The sequence below is a fragment of the Ctenopharyngodon idella genome, chromosome 23 (assembly GCF_019924925.1).
Source record: "Ctenopharyngodon idella isolate HZGC_01 chromosome 23, HZGC01, whole genome shotgun sequence".
Lineage (NCBI taxonomy): Eukaryota > Metazoa > Chordata > Actinopteri > Cypriniformes > Xenocyprididae > Ctenopharyngodon > Ctenopharyngodon idella.
The window spans coordinates 21,530,284-21,549,399 of NC_067242.1; the positions used below are offsets into that span (position 1 = coordinate 21,530,284).

The 19,116-nt window shown below is 36.5% G+C and overlaps 2 protein-coding genes across 3 annotated transcripts in view; one reads left to right on the forward strand and one right to left on the reverse strand.

The window, feature by feature from the left end:
• The first annotated feature begins 252 nt into the window (after window positions 1–252).
• cdv3 (carnitine deficiency-associated gene expressed in ventricle 3) lies at window positions 253–11,566 on the forward strand. Of its 2 annotated transcripts, none has more exons than XM_051882403.1 (5): window positions 253–673; window positions 5,206–5,282; window positions 5,677–5,804; window positions 5,898–6,060; window positions 10,032–11,566. In XM_051882403.1, exons 1-5 carry the CDS (start codon window positions 479–481, stop codon window positions 10,156–10,158), a joined length of 690 nt encoding a protein of 229 aa, XP_051738363.1. In that variant the 5' UTR covers window positions 253–478; the 3' UTR covers window positions 10,159–11,566. The 2 variants fall into 2 exon arrangements, with proteins under 2 accessions (XP_051738363.1, XP_051738362.1); XM_051882402.1 differs by having other exon boundaries at window positions 254–673; window positions 5,895–6,060.
• Window positions 11,567–11,824: 258 nt separating this feature from the next.
• The window catches only part of vps41 (VPS41 subunit of HOPS complex), a 37,480-nt gene continuing 30,188 nt past the window's right edge, over window positions 11,825–19,116 (reverse strand). The window contains exons 20-29 of the mRNA XM_051882395.1: window positions 18,987–19,028; window positions 18,851–18,901; window positions 18,592–18,729; window positions 17,610–17,664; window positions 17,300–17,440; window positions 17,065–17,201; window positions 16,875–16,974; window positions 16,706–16,750; window positions 12,336–12,415; window positions 11,825–12,078 (exon numbers count right to left, since the gene is read on the reverse strand). Coding sequence (XP_051738355.1) covers window positions 11,998–12,078; window positions 12,336–12,415; window positions 16,706–16,750; window positions 16,875–16,974; window positions 17,065–17,201; window positions 17,300–17,440; window positions 17,610–17,664; window positions 18,592–18,729; window positions 18,851–18,901; window positions 18,987–19,028 — 870 coding nt within the window. The 3' untranslated portion in view covers window positions 11,825–11,997. The remainder of the gene's footprint in view (window positions 12,079–12,335; window positions 12,416–16,705; window positions 16,751–16,874; window positions 16,975–17,064; window positions 17,202–17,299; window positions 17,441–17,609; window positions 17,665–18,591; window positions 18,730–18,850; window positions 18,902–18,986; window positions 19,029–19,116) is intronic.

Genomic DNA, 19,116 nt, shown 5'->3' on the forward strand with positions numbered 1-19,116 from the left:
TATTTTATTTTTTTATTTTTGCAATATTAAACGGCACTACATATGTAAATTTATCAGTAGAAATATGTGTTCTTTAATTTGTTAACCAAATTACTCCACAAGTGTTGTATAACTACTAACAAAATAGTTGCACAATCTGGCGAAATCACTGTGCAGAATTATCACCTTGCGATGTGATTGGTCGAAAACGAACATTGTCGCTCAGCGATTGGATAGCAGAACTGTCAAACACAAAGCTGCTTTCCCATCCGGGTCAGATCGGAAGCAACACTATCCGGTGCATTGGGCGAGTGTGTGTCACACTTTCAGCTGGTGAGTGTTATGTTGCTCTCAGCACACCGTTAACCTGCGGATACACATGAAACATACGGATTATCGGACAGACACGCACGCAAGGGCTCGTTTGCTGTCGTTTCAGACGCTGATCTGATTATTTCTGAGCTTTTTTAGCGTTTAGTGAAGGAAATTTGTGGATAAGATGGCGGATGTGGCTCCAGCCGGCGTGGAGAAGAGTCTGGATGACTTCTTCGCAAAGCGCGACAAGAAGAAAAAGAAGGAGAAGGGCAAGGGAAAGGAGCAGGCGACAGGAGGTGCTGTAATGTTGGTGAAAAAGACCAAAAAGGAAAAGGAGAAGTCGACGAAGAGTGAGAATCAGGACGCGCAGATGGAGAAGGTATTGCAGAGTCAAAAAACACACCGGCTGCGTCACAAAACCCAGTGAGCTGCCTGCCTTGTATAAAAGGCAAGTGAACGGTCTAAACGCGCTTGAAACGTTGAGCAATGCGGTTTAAGCAGGCAGTTCACTCGGTTTTGCGCAATTTGGTCTAAGTAATTTGGTCTGTTTTGTGACAGCCAAATAACACTTACAAAGGTTAAATGTTTTCTGTATAAAGTGAAAGTTACTGTAATATTGTGTTGGAGCTATCATCTATTTGTGATTCTGACCGCTATTAGGTTGCTTAAATTTACAATTAACTTTAAAATCACTTTCTGTCATCATCCTCAGTTTGACTTTCCTGACTCTTAAAAAATAAAAAACAAAGTTAGATTATTTTTGGCGGAATAGTACGTTAGAAGTTTGAAAGCCTCAGTCATCATTTACTTTCGTTGAATCTTTTTTCTTTTATTACAATTTAAGTGAATAGTGACTAGTACTGTCATTCATTCATTCTGCCTTGCATTTCAAATTGGAATGGAGCAACATGAGGGTATGTAAATGATGACAGAATTGTCGTTTTTGACTAAACTATGCCTTTAATTTTGCCCTTAAATAGATGTCGCCTTTGATCGTGTCTTAAGTGACGTATATTGGGTGATATGACATCATACTGACATTTCATTCCATGGGGAATAAATCTTCTGTCAGTCTGCATGGGTTTTATAACTGATCCTGTAACTGTCCTTCAACGCCACCATATTCTCTTTTTTTTTTTTTTTTTTTTTTCCCCAGTACATAATAGCTACATGCTAATGAACGATGCTGTTGTACTTTTACAATGACATCAGATCGCTTTAATTAAATCCTGCACTTTTCATATTCTAATGCAGAAATATTGTAAGTCAGTTGTGCTGCATCCCATTTTGCCTACTTACATTGTGCCCTAAAAGTCTGTACTCTTGGGAAGGAAAAAGTACATACTTTTGGGTGTGTAGCAGAAGAGTAGGCACATTTTGAGGCCTACTACCCCGTCATAATTGTGTCTTTTTAAGTGGGCATGAAATGGAAATTCACCCTATCTGTTTTTTAAATGCATGTTATATATTTTATGTGATCAATAAATGTATGCATGTTACATTTTTCAAAGAATTTTTTGACCTCTTAATGTTTAATAAAAATGTCATAACTGGACCTTTTTTTATGAAAATATAGACTCTGGTGTCTCATGCAGGACTTATCCAATCATTTAGTCTGCTTAAAGTCACCATAAAATTAAAATTTGTATGGAATATTGCAGTTTATTATTAGTGATTTATCTGTGCACATCATTACTCATTTATGTGATCATTTATGTGATCTTGTAAACTCTTGACATCTTTTGTCGGGACAACCTTGTCACTCATATGAGATTGCAGCAATTGCAAACGATCCGACTTTCCAATTAATTCCTGATGGACAAAATCAAGCCCCACCCAACTTTCATTTTTTTTTTTTTTTTTTTTTGTGTGTAAGAAGTCGTTTCACTCTGTCACAATAGCGAAGAAAACACTATAGCAACTTCCGTTTCATGCTGACTTTAAACCTACCCCTGCAAGCTTTTCCACTTCTCAAAATCCAGTTAACAACAGATCGAGAGAAACCAAGACCTCGCCCTTTTTCGATAATCTGTTCCACTCATATGTACATCACAACATGAAAGAAAAGATCTGTCACTACTGTTTCATTGTGACATTAACAGAACATTCTGTCGCCTAGACATCATCATCCTGTCACTGTAAACTGGCCTGTCAATCATCTTGTCACCTATAATGTCTTCATATACACATTTCATTTTGTTTATTTAATGCTACTAAATAATTCTTCCTACCATATTGTATAGAAAAGAAGCAGCATGTTAATCTGCCAGACGAATCTGCCAGAGAGCATGTGCACTTACAGCGGGGTTGCGGTGGTTGACTGACTGATAGTGACAGATGCATTGCTGAAGCAACGGCGCAAACAGAAGTTTAGCGATCGATTCAAGTTCAATGCACGTAGCCTACTTCAGAGTAGGCTTTGGTTAGATGTATATTGTGATGACGTCACACGACGTGTCTGGGCCCAAAATCTTTGGGAAATCTGCAGAAATTTAGAAAAATTGCAAGCTCCTTCGAAAATAGAAGAGTTTGCTTGATTTTGCATTCAATTCTGCAATCGCAAAATCCTGGAGGGACTGACATGCACTGCAACTCTGGAGCTTTTGAGAGAATTTGACTACTGAAGATATGACTTGTGGAGTGAAAAACAAACTGATTACAAAAATGTTTCTATTTTGATTGTTTAATGCAATAACAGCTAAATGTCTTCATTTTTATGAGCTGAATCATAACTGCAACAAACTGACACCCTAAAAAAGTAATAAACCTCAATATGTTCCCCCATATGGCTCCATGCACTCGAATGTGACTTAATTTCACATGGATATACGTTACAACAGGGAACTTTCATTTCATGACGACTTTAATGCATATAATGGATGTCAGAGATGTGATTATATGATGATGCAATGTTTAATGATAACGAATGGTTCGATAGATTCGATTCGCTGAAATTAGTCGCACCTCCCATCAAGACCTTTACCTGTTTTTGCCGGTGTGACTAAATTTTGTTAGAGGTCACACTGGTGCTACCACCATGTTGCCAAACTAATAAGAGCTGCCATTTCTGTAGCATATGAGAAACCCTGAACGGCTAATGAAAGCTACTCGTTTGAGATGCGCACTGTGGAACGTTCATCAACTCGGACCAATAATAGAAAACGCGGCGCGAGCTCAGAACAGGTATTCGCAAGCCGATCTGATCACACAACACCGTTACTACACCGAGATCCAGTGAGAAAGCATTTAAATTCACCATAGAATTAATAACATTGCTGTGAGCTCTATTGAGAAGCATTCAAATTCAGTACAGAATTCTGTTATAAACCATATCAGATCAAACTTGGAAACCAGGAAAAACATTGTGCCATGAATGAACAAGTTATAGAAGGCTTTTCAGTCCACAAATCACCAACGTTCACCATGGATTTTATGTAGTTACACTAACTTTAACCATGGTATTGTGGCAGAAATAGTCAAATGTTTTTACATTATCCTTTTTAAGGTTCGTACAACATTTTGAGAGTGAAATTCAAGCACTTTAAGGACTTTCAAGAGCTTCACACAACTTTTTCTGGAACTTCAAAGCTCTAAATGTGAATACTTGCATTGCACGTCGATTTTTAGGTGTGCCCCTAAATTTTCTGCTTGTGCTCCTAAAATTTTCAGTAAGGGGCTACAGTGCTCCTAGTAAAAAAAAAAGTTAGTCTTTAGCCCTGAGTTAATACAAATGTAGTTTTAAATTCTGTTATAATTTTGCCCTTTCATATTTAGGCAGTATATTCGACTTGCATATTGTGCCTTTAATTGTAAATGTATGATTTTTTTTTTTTAATTAAAATATCCAAAAACCACTAAAACAGTGTTACATATTTTGTTGACTTGTGTACTTACATTATCCCAAATGTTTTCAAGAATGCTTAAATCAGGAGAAATTAATGACATCATACCTGCGTTACCTTCGATTTCGGGTTTTATTTTGTAAACCATGGAAACACCGAAGACGCTTTGTGTTTTATTAGACAGGTGAGCAAATATTTGGATACATCGACAGAAATAATCATTGTTATATAGCTCAAAACAGTAAGTCTTATTGTTTAAATCACGTCTTGATTTACAGTGGTTTACTATGTGCAACAAGTGTCTCATAGTAGCCGCCAAGCGAACGCACAGAGTAGCATTATAAGAACTTTGCCCCACCCTACTTCATTACTACAGTAATGTTAATAAATCTGTAATACATTAGCTCATCCATGAATGATTTCTGCCCGAGACGGCTGTAGATGTGAAGACAACAACTCCCATGATTCGAGAAAAAGCTGAATAAGCGACCTCTAGTGGTGAAAATTACATATTGTGCCTTTAAGGGTATGTTTACATGACAACAATGTACTAAAATTGGAAAAGTTTTTCCTTTGCATTTTTTACATACAGGCGACAGTGTTTTCAAAACGATCCCCATTCATACGGATCCATGAAAACGATTAAAAATGCTGTATTATGCATGCCAGGCCAGTAGTTGGCGTTGTCACTTGTAAAGAAACACTACGCAACTATAGACTGAACACGTAATATGCATGCACATGACGTTGCCGTTTTCACAAATTCACATTTTTGTAGTTTACACTAAGATGATAACGGTATCGTTTTAAAAAACTTGCACTTTGAAACCCGTTTGCATTTTTAGGCCCCCAAAATGCCATTGTTGTGTAAATGAACAGCCAAAACACATAAGTTTTCTGTGTTTAGATGAAAACAGCCACAAAGTTGCAAGTGAGATGCTTTCGGCTTCCTTCCTTTCTCCAAAAAAAATCTGAATTCATTATTGTGCTGGTAACCACAAACTCAAATAGGCTTCAATGAAGTAGTTTCACAAGTGTCATCTATCTTTCTCTTGATCTGTCTCTCCAGGAGGATGAGGAATGGAAGGACTTTGAGCAGAAGGAGGTGGACTACACTGGACTCAGACTCCAGGCCATGCAGATGAGGTGTGAAGAGCTAACATTATCTAATGAATTTCATATATATATTATGCTGTTTGCATGGTCATTTTATATTCAAAATATCAAAATATTCTCTGTAGTTTTTTTTTTAGTTTTTTTTTTTTTTTTTTTTTTTTGGACTTGAGGTAAATACAGCTTAGTCTTCAACAGCTCGGGAAGTCATTGGTGCTTTCTATGGTCGCCCTGATGGGTTTTTTTTTTTTTTTTTAGCAGTTTCGGAAATCGCTTTTTCAGCAACTAATCTTTGCCCTTGGTTTTCAGCTTACACAAATGTATCAAAGCACTCTAAATTCATTTAAACATTGACACATTACAGCACATCTTTGTTGAAGTACACTTTTTTTTTTATTTTTATTTTTTATGCTTGTCTGTCTGACAGTGATGAGAAGGAGGATGAAGAGTATGAGAAGGAGGAAGTGGGCGAGGATGGTGAGATCATCCTGGTCAGTGGTGATAAAGTCTCTGGACCCTGGAATAAATCAGGCGCCCCCCCTTCAGCTGCTCCGGGTGAGTCTGCAGCATTAGTATGAATAGCCAACTAATGGAAGTATTAGTTGAGATTAGTTCTTAATAATAATCTGTCTCATTTTATGTTAGTAGAGGAAGTTGAGGTTCCTGAGCCCAAAGCACCTGGCGTGTATCGTCCCCCAGGGGCCCGGTTAACCTCTACTAAAAGAGCTCCAACTCAAGGGCCTCCAGAGATCTTCAGCGACACCCAGTTCCCCTCTCTCCTCTCCACAGCCAGACACGTGGAGACTCGCAAGTAAGCAGTCACTGAGCTCCTCTTAAAAAGCCTGTGCGCTGATCATTGCTTAATCAGTACCTTTAACTTACTTCCTTGTTTTTCCAGAGTATGTTAGGAATGGCATACTGTCATGCTACTCATACTTTTTCTGCAGTGTTTGTACTGTACAGTGTGTAGATTTTCTGTGCATGGAACAATGCTAAAACAGTGTTGTTATTGTTAACTAAAACTAAAAATATTAAAGTTTTTAATTTCAATAAATCTGAAATAAAATATAAATATTAAACAGAAAAATAGTGCTGCATTGTCACAAAAGTTTAAGCCTTGCCAATTTATATATTCAATATACAAGCACAAGAAGATGAGAAAGGGAACTCAATTCAACTCATGCTCTGTGGGAGAAGTTTAAACATTTGAAGCACATGCCCAGAAAGCCAAATCTCAGACAGTGTGCAAATACTAAATTGAGCTCTCTTTCATGTTTTCTTGTGCTTGAATGGACATATTCACAGAAAATTATGTAAAAGTCCCGTCTCTGTGAGTATCCTAGCAAACACGTGTACGTGTACAGAATTTATCAGTATATTGGATCCGTGCATTAGGCCTTAAAGTGACAACAGCCTAATATATCTGCTGCTGTCTGCCTTTTTAATGTTAAAAAACTCTCACTGCTCTTGACTGAATAACTTTTGTAACTTTAATAAGGATTAATCTGTTTAATTTATACAGTTTCAATTTCTGTACCTGAAAACTACGGTTAGACCTACCTGAAAAGCACTGTTTATTTCATTTGTATCATTCTTCTGTTGTATTTATTTGTGCTATTTCTTGTAATTTGATTATTTGTTCTTATTGTTTACTTGTCTTAAATAACATTTTAAATTTATATTAGTCTGGTAGTTTTGGCTGTGGTATTGAAATTGGAATAGAAAATTCTGAATTTTCACCGGTATCTAAAATTTTGTTGTCATAACTGCCCTTTTTTTTTTTTTTTTTTTTCATGACCATTAAAAAAATATTTATGGCCTGTAAATTTTCTTAAGTCACCGGCCATTGGAAAGTGTGGAGAAAAGTTAGTTTAAAGAACCGTTCACATCAAGAACTATAACTAAAAAGATAACGATAAAGATATAATTCTAAAATCTTTGTAAATATAAAAGAATAGCTGTGTCCACACAACAGCTATAACGATATAGAGAAACTATATTTTTGGGATCACTTACAGAACAGCTTTTTCCAGCTGTTGAATGATAAAACACTTGACAGCCAATCAGAATCCATTCTAATTTAAGGGCTCGTGCATATAAAATGGAAGACGGCATTGCGGAGAAGTTAATTACCAAGGTCCAGAAAAAGCCACCACTTTTTGACAAGTCAGCCCCCTTTTCAAGGATACTTTAAAGAAAATAGATACATGGAAAACAGTTGGTCATACCCTTGGAATAAATGGCGAAGTATTAACGATATATGCCAGGCTAGCAAACAGTGTAAAGTAAAGTTACCTCAGGTATCCAGTGCTAGTTCGACAACATTGTCTTGCAACCTTTGAAGTTGCAGTAGGGCTGCACGATTTGGATGAAAAAATCAAATTGCGATTTTTGGTTAAAATTGCGATTTAAAATGCGATTTTATAAAACAAATGAAAAAAAAAAAAAATTACAAACAATACCAGGCTTGTTTGTAGGGCTGCACAATTTGGCCTGAAATTTTGTGCTAATATTATTTTGGCTAATTATTTTAATTATTATTATTATTATTATTATCATTATTGCTAAATAAAAATATTAAACCAAATAAGAAATATTACTGTTGTAATAACTTTCATTATTAAAGTATTTAGCATTAGTATTTAATTATAAATATAACTATAATAATTAGAAAATAATATCTAAAACTTGTATGACAGGGGTTACCTGTTAACATACAAGCAGTATGTCTATAAATCATTAGAAAGGTCTAAGGATTTATTATCAAATATTATATTATTATGATAAAAATCTGTCTCAATAATTTCTTTATTTTTGTCAGGAGGTATGCAAAATCAAAAATGGAGTCCATGTATTTAATATGAACTACGTGCTGCTTATGCATCCACTGTGGAAAAAAAAAACAATGTACGTACACTTGTGTACGCTGGAGAAAAACATATTGATTATATGTTCCCCTCAAAGTTCTTTAGAGAGAGGAATTATTTTTCTTATTTTTACCCTGAATAGGATTGAGTGAGCTTTATTTGGTGCTAAACATGTCTGTTTCATACTGGACGCCGGAGGGCGCCCTTGAGCAGATACTCCAAATATACGCAATATAACAAACGCTGTTCCAGGAAATCCCCAATGGGCATCATGCTATTGCTGTGACTGAATAAAAAGAAGGTAGAAACGCTTTGATTGATTAAACATGAATAAAATAAACAGACGACTACAACAATACATGGTTTATATGTTTTCTTCAAGCCTTCTCGGGTATTTCCGTAATAATAAAGTATATTTATAATCCAATGCTAATCAAAATGCTATTTCAAACACCAAACTCACTAACGTCAGTTGAGAGTAAAAACACATTAAATGTTGTCTTTTGTTAGAAAAGAAGTTCATAAAGGCTTCTCATGTTTGGAAAGTTTGTATATTTGACGTGTGTTGCTTTTTCTAATGCAGTGCTCTCAGATGGAGCATCATTTACTACTGATCACAGAGCAGCTCTTCACTAACATGCTGTGTACATATTTATATAATTAAAAATCGCAGCCTTTGCGATGTTATAATCGCAAATTCGATTACGATTAATCGTACAGCCCTAAGTTGCAGTGAAAAAGACTTCGTCAGCTAAATTCACTGTTAGATTAGATCGATTACACTAGCTATTCACTTGAAACATAGCATGCTGAGGACATCTGCTGGTTAAAGGCGTGTAAATGCAACAAGAACGGCAAAAACATGTTGTACACACTTTGAAACCGCAGCGCATGAGCTTAGAATAAACGAACCGCTATTGTTCGTTGGTGTGGACGCAAATATAGTTATATCGTTCTTGGTGTGAACGGGTCTTTAGACAAAAGCGCACAACAAAATTACCAAAACTTGTTCTAAAATTAAAATGACAACTGAAAATATTAAAATAAAAGCTAATTCAGAATAAATACGAGCATATAAATAACACTGTGCCAAAATGTGCATCATCAAATGGCTAGCTCTGAAATTTCTGATTGGATGAGCCATTTTATTGTTGCAGTGTCTTCAATGTGGGTGTGTTGTAAAGGTACTTTTTTTTTTTTTTTTTTTTTTTTAAAATATATAAAAGCATTTTCAAAAAGTAAAATAATTTTGATCATTTTTAATTTGGTTTGAGTCATGAGAATATTTTTAGTAAATCTATTTCAGTTTAGTTCCAGTTTTCCCCAGTTATTAGTTTTTATTATTTCAGTAATTGAAAATGTTTTCATAATGAGAAACTAATTGCAAACTATTTCTTGCTCATTTAATTAGATATTTTTTTTAATTTGCACATGGTCATGTAGTAAACTACCATTTGAAACATTTGTTACATACTGTTTGACATATATAGACATATTGCTGTTTATTAGCATACTTCCAAATGGGGCCACAGGATTTTAATTTTAAAATCTAAAATTAAAATCTGAATTAGAAATGCTAGAAAATTTAATGGAAAAAAAATATAAATGGCAACTTGTCTCCCTTCAACATACAGTTCTTGAAACTCCTGAAATTTCTAAATTAATTGTGGTTGTCCAGTTAAATAAATATAATTTTTTAATAATTAAAAAAGTTTAAAAAGCTGTTTTTTTTTTTTTTTTTTTTTTTTTTTTTTTTTTATAATTATGGCAGAAATACTGTAAGAAATATTTTATCCTCTATGGGGGTGCCTTGGTTTGTTTTGGACTGTGAGGGCCTTTGATTCATAGTATATATAGAACTGAACCTAGCTTATAATGCATAATGGTGCTGAGAGAAACTGTTTTCTTGTTGTAGGGACAGAGAGATGGAGAAGACTTTTGAGGTGGTCAAGCACAAGAGCCGTGTCAAAGAAGGGGAAGGCCCGGGATCCATGCAGCATTTACAGTTAGATAATCAGTACGCCATCCTGGGGGACAAATAAAAGCCATCTCCCCCTCCCCCCAAGCCTACCGCCAATGGTACTGTAAGACTCGCAGGGGGAACATGACCTGCAGCTGTCTGATGCAGTCCTGACCGAGCTGGAGACGCCTGTGCCCATCCATACACACTCACACACAATGACATACAAACACACACATCCCAAAAATCCTTGTCAAGCAACATCCACAAATGAACGCATTTTGACACATTTAGCCATTGAAATCCTCTCACACACACACGGCTGATAAAGGCACTCCCTTATCAACTGCATTCAGACGGGCTGCAGCAACAGGAACTGACTGAATTTCAAATTCTGCTTTATATGACACCAAGTTCACCAAGACGAATGATACTGCATCAAACGAACAAGGCACCAAATGTTTATTTCGGTGGATTTCCTCATGGGGTTGGTTGGCCGGCAGAGCCACTGGACATCGGCTAACCCTGAGAAAATGAGAAAAGCCACTTTGAGGATGGAGTTCAAAACATTGCGTGAGAATTAAAAAACAAAAAAACAAAAAAAAAAACGCTGAGGGTTTTTTTTTGTTTTTCGCTACATCAGTATAGCTCCCGAACCTTTGGATTTTTTTTTTTTTTTTTTCTTTTTTTTTCCCTTGCATTGTGATGATAAAGCTGGGAGTTTTCGGTTTGGGCACTAGAGAGGGGAGACTACCTCAGTTACATATCTGTGGTTACCATGTCGACCAGGTCCTGGGCTCAGATTGGCTGCAGTCCAGCCAAAGAGGAGCGATTCAACGTTTCAACCTTAAACTTGAAAATATTTTTTCCCTCCCCTTTTTTGCGAGATCTGTTGACAGAGGCGTCAAGTCTTCAAATTTATTTTTTAAAGTGGCCTTACTGTGGAAAAATAAAGATATGAAAGTGATGGGGGAGAAATATCTATATAAATATATTTAGAGAATGTGTTAAAAAAATTATCATTCTGGAAGGCACTTCCTGGTCGTGTTGCAGTTAAATGCCTGCTTGATTTGATTCTTACCACTCTGAGGAGTAAAAAAAAAAAAGCCACCGTAACCCTCTGTGAGAATGTAGTTATGCGCTAGTTTGTCGACATATTGCAAATAATGGATGTTCTCTAACAATGTCCCTTTAACCTTTCCATCCCTGTTCCTCTCCTCATTTTATTTGATTCCATGATGATTGACAAACCATTATTAAAGCTTAACCTTTCTAATCTCACATAATGTTTCTGGTTTGATGTGTATTTTTGTGATTTTTCTTGCTGTGGCCTGTAGAGTGCGCTGCAGTCATTGCTACTAAATACTCGGCAGTGTCAAATGCGTTCCAGTTTATGTGTGGAGCTGTTTTGCAATGCTAAACTGTAAATGTATGCATATAAGTATCAGAATCAGGCTATTCTGTATATGCATTAAAACCCCTCAGACTCACCATGTTGTTCTTCTGACTGGACAAAAACTGCTGGGTTGTTTCATTATCTGAATAGCTACTATTTGTGAAAGAACATTTCACTGAATTTAAAGTATATGATATCAGTAAAAATTACTAGAGCTAAAAACATTTTAAATTCATCTAATTAAAAAAGGTAACAATTAGTAATTAGTTTTCATAGTGGACCTTGACACTTGAGAAAAGTAATGATGCACTACATCTTTTGTTTGGAAAATTGTTGAAACAGACTTCTGAAGTGAATTATGGGAGTGCTTTATTGGCGCTGTTTTTGTCAAACACAATCTAACATGAAGATCATAGGCTTGGATTAATAAATACTGTTACTAAAGGGAAGCGCATTTAATGATTGCATTTGTAACAGTTTCTGAGTGTGTGGTAAATGTTTAACTAATTCTAGCAGTGGGAATGATTATTTCTTCATCTCCAGTATGCCACTGCCTGGGCCTCTCCGCTTTGCACTGCAGATGTTACAATACTGTGTTCCTAGAACCTGTCAGAGAGGATGCAAAACTTACGGTGAAAAAATTGCAAAAGTAAAGATTTCTCCACTTTAAAGGCTTCAAATGTGAAGTGTGTCATTCCTACATCTGTAGCATCATTAAATGCCATTATCACTTTTCGGGATGCTCAAACATACACAGTAATGTTGTGATAGTGCCACTTGTCTTGTACAAATTAAGGTGAATTATAAAAAATCAAACAATGACTTTAAAATACAGCAATGTGTAAAGTTTACAGAAGACTTACAGTTCCTGGGGATGGCAGACACTCCTTGTGGAACATGTGTCTGCAGTGAAACACTACCACACCAAATGCTTGAGCCGTGTCTGAAACAAACAGTTTGTCAGTCAAGCAATGAAGTTGAAAAAAATCCAACTAAATTATCACATTTGTGAAGACACCCAAAATTTGGGAATGAAATTGATGATTGGGCAGAAAAGTACAGTATATTGCATTTTTATATTTGTATATGGTGTATATAAAATATTTTGAATGAATTTTAAAGATACAACAACTTGTCTTTCATGAAAATTAAATAAAGTTGAACATTAAATGAAACACATATATATATATATATATATATAACACTGGTCTACAATTTTTAGAAGTCATCTGCTTCAGAGATAAAATGTGCTATTATGAATTTTGATGTGCTGAATTCAAATATGAGAATTAAAACAACTGATTGGCTACTGTTCCCAATATATTTAAATTTTTACATTTTGTATTTTGTGTATAATACCCTGTATAATATTTACATAATGTATAATACCCAGTGTATAATCCTGTTTAACACTTTAAAAATCAGCAACATGTGGCCCTCTAGGAACTGAGTTTTGCACCCCTGCAGTTGATTTCTACAGTATCTCACAGAAGTGAGTACACCCCTCACATTTTTGTAAATATTTTATTATATCTTTTCATGTGACAACACTGAAGAAATGACACTTTGCTACAATGTAAAGTAGTGAGTGTACAGCTTGTATAACAGTGTAAATTTGCTGTCCCCTCAAAATAACTCAACACACAGCCATTAATGTCTAAACCGCTGGGCACAAAAGTAAAGTAAAAATGTCCAAATTGGGCCCAATTAGCCTTTTTCTCTCCCCGGTGTCATGTGACTCGTTAGTGTTACAAGGTCTCAGGTGTGAATGGGGAGCAGGTGTGTTAAATTTGGTGTTATCGCTCTCACTCTCTCATACTGGTCACTGGAAGTTCAACATGGCACCTCATGGCAAAGAACTCTCTGAGGATCTGAAAAAAAGAATTGTTGCTCTACATAAAGACAGCGTAGGCTATAAGAAGATTGCCAAGACCCTGAAACTAAGCTGCAGCACGGTGGCCAAGACCAGCGGTTTAACAGGACAGGTTCCACTCAGAACAGGCCTCGCCATGGTCGACCAAAGAAGTTGAGTGTACGTGCTCAGCGTCATATCCAGAGGTTGTGTTTGGGAAATAGTATGAGTGCTGCCAACATTGCTGCAGAGGTTGAAGGGGTGGGGGGTTAGCCTTTCAGTGCTCAGACCATACGCCGCACACTGCATCAAATTGGTCTGCATGGCTGTCGTCCCTCTTCTAAAGATGATGCACAAGAAAGCCCGCAAACAGTTTGCTGAAGACAAGTAGACTAAGGACATGGATTACTGGAACCATGTCCTGTGGTCTGATGAGACCAAGATAAACTTATTTGGTTCAGATGGTGTCAAGCATGTGTGGCGGCAACCAGGTAAGGAGTACAAAGACAAGTGTGTCTTGCCTACAGTCAAGCATGGTGGTGGGAGTGTCATGGTCTGGGGCTGCATGAGTGCTGCTGGCACTGGGGAGCTACAGTTCATTGAGGGAACCATGAATGCCAACATGTACTGTGACAAACTGAAGCAGAGCATGATCCCCTCCCTTCGGAGACTGGGCCGCAGGGCAGTATTCCAACATGATAACAACCCCAAACACACCTCCAAGATGACCACTGCCTTGCTAAAGAATGTCTCCAGACCTAAACCCTATTGAGCATCTGTGGGGCATCCTCAAACGGAAGGTGGAGGAGCGCAAGGTCTCTAACATCCACCAGCTCTGTGATGTCGCCATGGAGGTGTGGAAGTGGCAACCTGTGAAACTCTGGTGAACTCCATGCCCAAGAGGGTTAAGGCAGTGCTGGAAAATAATGGTGGCCACACAAAATATTGACACTTTGGGCCCAATTTGGACATTTTCACAGGGGTGTACTCACTTTTGTGGCCAGCAGTTTAGACATTAATGGCTGTGTGTTGAGTTATTTTGAGGGGACAGCAAATTTACACTGTTATACAAGCTGTACACTCACTACTTTACATTGTAGCAAAGTGTCATTTCTTCAGTGTTGTCACATGAAAAGATATAATAAAATATTTACAAAAATGTGAGGGGTGTACTCACTTCTGTGAGATACTGTAGGTCAATTTGTTCAGCAGAGTGATGTAAGCTTTGTTAAGATTGCATCATCCATGTGTGACACAATACCAGCTTCAAATTGCATCATTCATTGTTTTGCCTAAAAAGCAAGTACTGTCCAAACCCAGTCATAGATTTATTCATAATCCAGTCAGAGACATATTTTAGTCATTTCTTGTTTAAACTGAGATCCCTTACCTTTATTACTAATCCTCGACCAAGGGTCATATATACTGTCCAATAGCATATCTTGAAAACTAGAGCCAATCAACCATTTTAAGCATCATTTTCGTTCTCAGTGACCCAGAAGTAAGTTTTGGAAGATCATTTTTATTCCATATCTGCAAGACAGACTTTTCAGGATAGGAGACGGACTAAAAATGAACTCCCACACCTTACTGCCAGATTCTGGAAGATGAATTCTTCAAACAGTGGTACAAGAGGATGTGGTGCTGCTCCTTCAAGAGTCACTCTCAATCTGTCTAAAGCCTATAAAGGGCCCTTCATGTATTTTACAACACTTCAGCTTATGATTCTTATTAAGTGGGGGTCATATTTCAGGATTCTTTACCTAACCTAAGTCTCTGAGATCCTGACACCTTACACTTCTGGAGACTCCAGGGCTGCGCTCCACTCCAAATTATTATGCTCTTCACATGCTAACTTCCCTCCATCTCGTAGACTCGAATGCTTACATTGCATGAGTGCCCACTACTGGCGGAACTCGTGCATAAGGTTTAAATGAAACGCACTAAGCCCTTGATCACTTAGAATTCACTATGGAGCTGATTTATTATTTAAACCCCTTTTGTACTTATGAATTTGTTTAATGCACCATTCTATATGCTTATAAGTTGTTGGAGAAAATTTATAAAATTCTATGTAACCTATATGAACAGAGAAAACTGAGAAAAATAAAATTATACAAATGAAAAAAAAATATCAGTAGTATAATCTTTGACTGTGAACAAAAGGAAGCTACAAGTATTATGCAAATGAATCACAACATAATATATTATACACTATTATGTGATTAATTTAAAAAAAAAAAAAAATTCAAACACTTCAGTTAAGTGCGATCTGCTGTGACGTCACAATCAAGTTAAATTGTGGGAGTGTGCCCACAATATCTTGAAGTGTACATCAGAGTAAACTCGCTCCCAGATATATAAACTCCCTGTAAACTCACAGATATATACACAATATATATATATATATATATATATATATATATATACACACACATATTACTTCTTATCACTTTATATTAGAATCCAACTATTAACTACAAGTATTATGCAAATGAATCACAATATAATTAATATATTATACACTATTATGTGATTAATTCTCCAAAAAAAAAAAAAAATTCATACACTTCAGTTAAGTGTGATCTGCTGTGACATCACAATCAAGTTAAATTGTGGTAGTGTACCCACAATATCTTGAAATGTACATCAGAGTAAACTCGCTCCCTCTGTCAAAATCGAGGGGACGAGGGTCTGTCCATATAAACTTCCCTCATCCACTTCACGAAGTGGAATGCACTTCAAAATGGCAACAGGGATTCCCTCGAAGGGAAGTGCTTAGAGAAGTTCAGGAGTGCGTGTCTAAAACTGGAGTGGAACGCAGCCCTGGTAGGTTGCAGTTCTGGAAAATGGTGGTGCTGGAGACTAAAGGGTTCCTGATGGTTTCACACTTAATTCTTCACCTTAATTCTTAATTCTTTTGCAGTTAACATGTGTCTTTTCTTTTCCGCCTGTTTTTGTCTGACCCTGCTGACCCAATGAGCATTTCACTGTCCAATGGTCATGCTTTAACTTTGCAATTTATAGTATTTCATTAGTATTGCATTCTTCTCATGGGCATTTAATGTTTGACTTTTCAGTCTGGGTTAAATCTCTTTTTTGGCTCATTTTGCTGTAAAAGAAAACCTGCCTAATAATTATGCATACCTGAATATAAGGCGTTTTTCATTTCTTGCCTTCCTTAACAATAATATATAATTTATAAATGATTAAATACAAAATTAATAGTAGTTATTAAGATTGATGTGGTTTGGAATTGGTAAAATGTGCTTGGAATATGATCAGAAACTTGCCTAATGAACTTGCCTAACAATTCTGCACACGGTATATTTCATATATTTATGTATACAAACGGACACATAAAAAGTGATCAAGGCATACCTGGTGGTAGAATAGGAGTGTGGCAGGATTCACAGATATTTTCCTCTATGAGAAATGAAAGAAAGAGAGCATTTCTAGCATTTCTAGCGAACAGAACAGCTGCTGATTTTACCCGATCTTATTTGAGTGATTTTGTCCTAGCTGACTGGAAGACAAAATATTTGATTACCATCCACCCGCACTCCTCTCTTCTGTGTCCTGTGCATCCTCTGCAGAAGAGACAGCGAATCGGCCACCAGGATCTTCTTACAGCCCTCTCTCAGTAAGATCTACAGGACAAATCCCATGAACACAAAACGATCAGGCAAATATATCTAGTTATATTTGCACTCTAGCCTGAATGGTGTTGGTTTAACCACCTGTAGATTGTAGTCCTGTAGGATTTTGACCAGAGAGTCTCTGAGATTTGGAATCTCCATCCCTTCTTTAATGCGGTGAATAAGCAGGATGGGGTCCACATGGGTACCGATGTTATTCAAGAGGCCTGTGATAAATGCTAGAGTGAAGAAAACAAAAAGACAAAAATCATTAATACGGTAGTCTCAAACATGCATCAGGAAGCATAAAGAGCTACTGTAGATTGGGTTCTCGTACGTGGTTTGTCTATAGAGTAAGAGATGAGATCCTCCCAGAGTTCTCTGTCATCCTGCTCTTTGGCAAACTCGATGGCCTTGTCCACATCCGCCAGCTCCTCCATGATCATCTGTAAGGCACGTCTGCAGTTTCCCATACGACCTGAGAGGAGAAAACATCATATGTCAGAAGAAAAATTTTATTTAAAGGAACTGAAATTTTACACATAGTGACTTCTCTGTTGCACTGGATCACACTGGCAGTGTAAAGAACTATAGCATGTGTTCAATTTCTATGACAGAAATGCACAGATCAATGATTCAGCACTCACTGAGCAGGAAGACTGTCTCTTCTACAAAGTGTCTCTGCTGACAGATTTCTAGAGCCTGAAACAGACGACACAGAGCAACTGTTCAAAGACTGCTTAAGGTGGAATTCACCTGAACAAATGTATTGGGACAATGGCAGTGGTGCTTATTGTCCAGATCTATTAATTTATTTAAATGAAATAAAAAATAAAATGCATTTCATACATAAAATCATTCAATCCTATTATGAAAAGGTGATGTCAATGTATACTATTACCGTCATAATATTTTATTAAATATTGCTAAAAGAAATATACATACATATACATACATATTACTTCTTATCACTTTATATTAGAGTCCAACTATTAACTATAACTTTTGCCTCAATAAACTCCTAATTACTGCTTATTAATAGTTAGTAAGTATTCAGGAGGATTAAAGGACGTAAAATATGGTCATATACACATTCCACATTTAATTCAAGTAAATTACATTTTTTGGTTGAATGTTGTGTAAAAAATGTTGTTCTTCAAAAACATACACTACAGTAAAAGTTTGGGGTTGGTAAGATTTTTATTGTTAATGTCAAAATTACAGTAAAAATAATAATATTGTGAAATATGTATTTTATTACTGTGATGGTAAAGCTGAATTTTCAGCATCATCACTCCAGTCTTCAGTGTCACATGATCCTTCAGAAATCATTCTAATATGCTGATTTGGTACTCAAAAAACATTTCATATTATTATCAACGTTGAAAACAGTTGTGCTGCTTCATATTTTTGTGGAAATAGTGAACCATTTTTTCAGGATTTTTTGTTTTTGATGAATATAAAGCTCAAAAGAACAGCATTTATTTGAAAATATATATTTTTTTGTAACATTTTAAATCTCTTTACTGTCTAAATCTTACTGACCCCAAACTTTTGAATGGCAGTGTAAGAATAAGTCAATATTAATGTATTATTTCCTGTTTAACGTGGCATAGATTTTGTACAGACCTTCTCTAGCGGACAGTGCATGCTCTCTCTGAGGAAGGGCAGTAGGTTGGGTCGATCAAACTCAGCATACAAACTGATCTGCCTCTCATGGTACTTCTGCCCCTTATGGTGGTCTCGCTTAAACAGCTTGTGCAAATACTGGAAGAGAAACAGGCAAAAAGGAAGTTAAGCATCCAAAGTTGACTACTGCAAATATTCTGTTGTATTCTGGATCCTTCAAACACATCTGCATGATTAAAACAGCTCATATTTAGCATACCACATGTAACAGCTCAGGTCTGTCTTTTAATTCCTCCACCACTTTGTCCATCTGAGGGAGAGAAACACACAGATGTTCATCTTTACAGAGAGTTGAGAGGGTTTAATCAGAAGACAGGCCACTGCACTGAACTCACCGATATTTTATCTTCATTATCCAGCAGCATGTCAACAGCTTTCTGAAAAAAAAAATAGAGAGAACAAAGAGGTGGACGTATCCTTCAGACACATCACTGTGACTATAAATCACATTCTTCCAAAGTCATC